Raw genomic sequence first — 2500 nt, forward strand, 5'->3', positions numbered from 1 at the left:
GGAATCATTAACACAGAGGGGTATGTGTGTGTGTGTGTGTGTGTGTGTGTGTGTGTGTGTGTGTGTGTGTGTGTGTGTTGGGAGAGTCATTAGGCTCACGGCTAGGCCTCATATTCACTCTAATTACAGTTCTCTACCCGGAACACACACACACACACACACACACGCAAACATGCATATCCCCCGCCTTTGTTTGGGAAGGAAGCTCTGCCAACCTCCTAATGCCAATTGCAAACACACACACACACACACACACACACACACACACACACACACACAGACACACACACACACACACACACACACACACGCACGCACGCACGCACACACACACATACACACACCACACACATGCACATGCACGCACACACGCGCGCACACACACACACACACACGTTGGAAATCCTCCTTTGGCAGCTCCTTAAACCCCTCCAGAATGAGCCTTGGGATACCAGGACAGAGTGCCAGGAAGGACAAACAGAACAAGACTGCCATGTTTATGTTATTTACAACTTGGCTGGCTTGTGTCAAATTATCATTTAACTGCAGTACTAATTGCCTTGTAATAGTGAACCAACCGGGTGCTGTTATATTATTATTATTATTGTTATTATTATTATTATTATTATTATTATTATTATTATTATTATAACAATTACATGATGTATGCATATGCTTTGCCCTGGGTTGTTTTCTCATTATGAATTCATTATCACTTCCTTGAGTTCCCGAATATGAATTTGCCAAGAATGTGTTAAAGAAAACCATAATGATTTGTTTTTCTTAATATGATTTATTACATCTCTATAAGGGAGTTATTAACATTTTATTATTTAATCATTATTCGTTGATAAGCACCTCACTATTCCTTTTGTTTATTACACGTGTGAGTGTGTTATTACCAGGTGGAATGATAGATTGTTGACTTGTGTGTCTCTCCTCGCCCCTAGGTGCTGAAGATCAGTCTGATAGGACACAGGAAAAGAATCCTCGCTTCGCTGGGAGACCGGCTCCACGAAGACACCCCACAGAAACCCCCACGGGCCATCTCCCTAAGGGTGAGAGACACTGTGTGTGTGTGTGTGTGTGTGTGTGTGTGTGTGTGTGTGTGTGTGTGTGTGTGTGTGTGTGTGTGTGTGTGTGTGTGTGGAGTCAGTCCCTTCACAGATGGCAGTGGCGCTCTAAAGGACTGCAGACAGAGAGGTAGTGGAAATATCTCTGCTGCTGTTATTGTAGTGTGAAGTCTCCTGGCAGACACAAAATGGCCGCAGCACCACACTTTCCTACCCCTCTGCCTGTCTTGGATACTAATTACAAGTCACTGGCTTCCTTTTCCCATTGGGTGTGGGTCTAATGTTCTCCTAACAGACTCAGTTGCTCTGCCTGTGCTGTGAGACCAGGTGAAGGCCTTGCCTCCTGGGGCTCAATTTGATCTGGCAGCCAGGATGCGGCTGCTCCTCTCTAGCCTCCAAAGGCCCCAACGTCTGCTCTGATTCCATCGAACAAATGAGTGGAGACAGAGGGCTGGGTTGTGCCATTCAAGCAAAAGAATAAGCCTGATATTTGGTGACAGAGCGAAGCTAGAATACAGAATTGCTACAATAGATTGATTCTCAAGAGCAAGACTTGGGACAACATATCTGATCCCTGTTGTTTACAAGGGTAATTATAATGAAATTATTATACCTGATCTTTCGCTGTAAAACACTTTATTTTACAATCCCCTAATGACCTGGTAGTAACTTTTAAAGTACATGGTAATAGCTTATTACATGATTATTACCTAAGAACTACTTATTGGCAACTTTGGGATTCACTGCAGCCAATTCTATCCCATGAGGCATGGTCACATGGGAGGAGCAACAATGTGAAGGCAGCCTTGGAAGATCTGAATTCTGGGATTGTGGTTGTTGTGGTTGTTGTTGTGATGTTGACGCCTTTAAACAGGAAGCTATCCCGTTTTTTATCGTATTTTATATTGTTGAATGTTGCTTTTCTAGCGCAGCTTTAACTCCCCCCAACCCCCCCCCCCCCCAGGAGCCCGGTGGGAACCACACCCCTCCCCAGCTCTCCCCGCTGAGTCAGGCGGCCTACACCACGGCGGGGGTCCCCGGCGGCTCGCTGGACGTGCAGCATCTCATCATGCAGGCGGACGCGCGGCGGCGCCAACGCAGCAACGACAACTACTTTGAGGACGTGCCGCGCGTCAAGCTGGAGCGGCAGATGGCCCAAGTCAGCATGGTGAGATAGAGGGAGGGAGTGAGGGAGGGAGGGAGGAGGGGAGAGGTGGACTCAGGTGTCACAGAGTTGACTGGGGAAAATACATTGATATAAAAGATGCACACACTAGACAAAAGCCTTACAACAGTATGGAAACTTCAAGGGTCAGTTGAAGAATTTGGATTTTATACTTCATTTTCCACTCGGTCATGACACTCAGTCATAGTCATAGTCATTCTGGAGCCACTACTGCTGGGCTCAGCCATGTTCTGAAACACAG

The 2500-nt window shown here is 46.3% G+C and overlaps 1 protein-coding gene across 1 annotated transcript in view; it reads left to right on the top strand.

Moving 5' to 3' along the window:
* anks1b (ankyrin repeat and sterile alpha motif domain containing 1B) overlaps positions 1–2500 on the top strand; it is a gene marked incomplete at its 5' end in the record, with an annotated part of 196367 nt that overhangs the window by 175094 nt on the left and 18773 nt on the right. The window contains 2 exons of the mRNA XM_083691827.1: positions 951–1058; positions 2038–2241. Coding sequence (XP_083547953.1) covers positions 951–1058; positions 2038–2241 — 312 coding nt within the window. The remainder of the gene's footprint in view (positions 1–950; positions 1059–2037; positions 2242–2500) is intronic.

Source organism: Argentina silus (assembly GCF_951799395.1).
Source record: "Argentina silus genome assembly, chromosome: 20".
NCBI classification, from domain to species: Eukaryota; Metazoa; Chordata; class Actinopteri; order Argentiniformes; family Argentinidae; genus Argentina; species Argentina silus.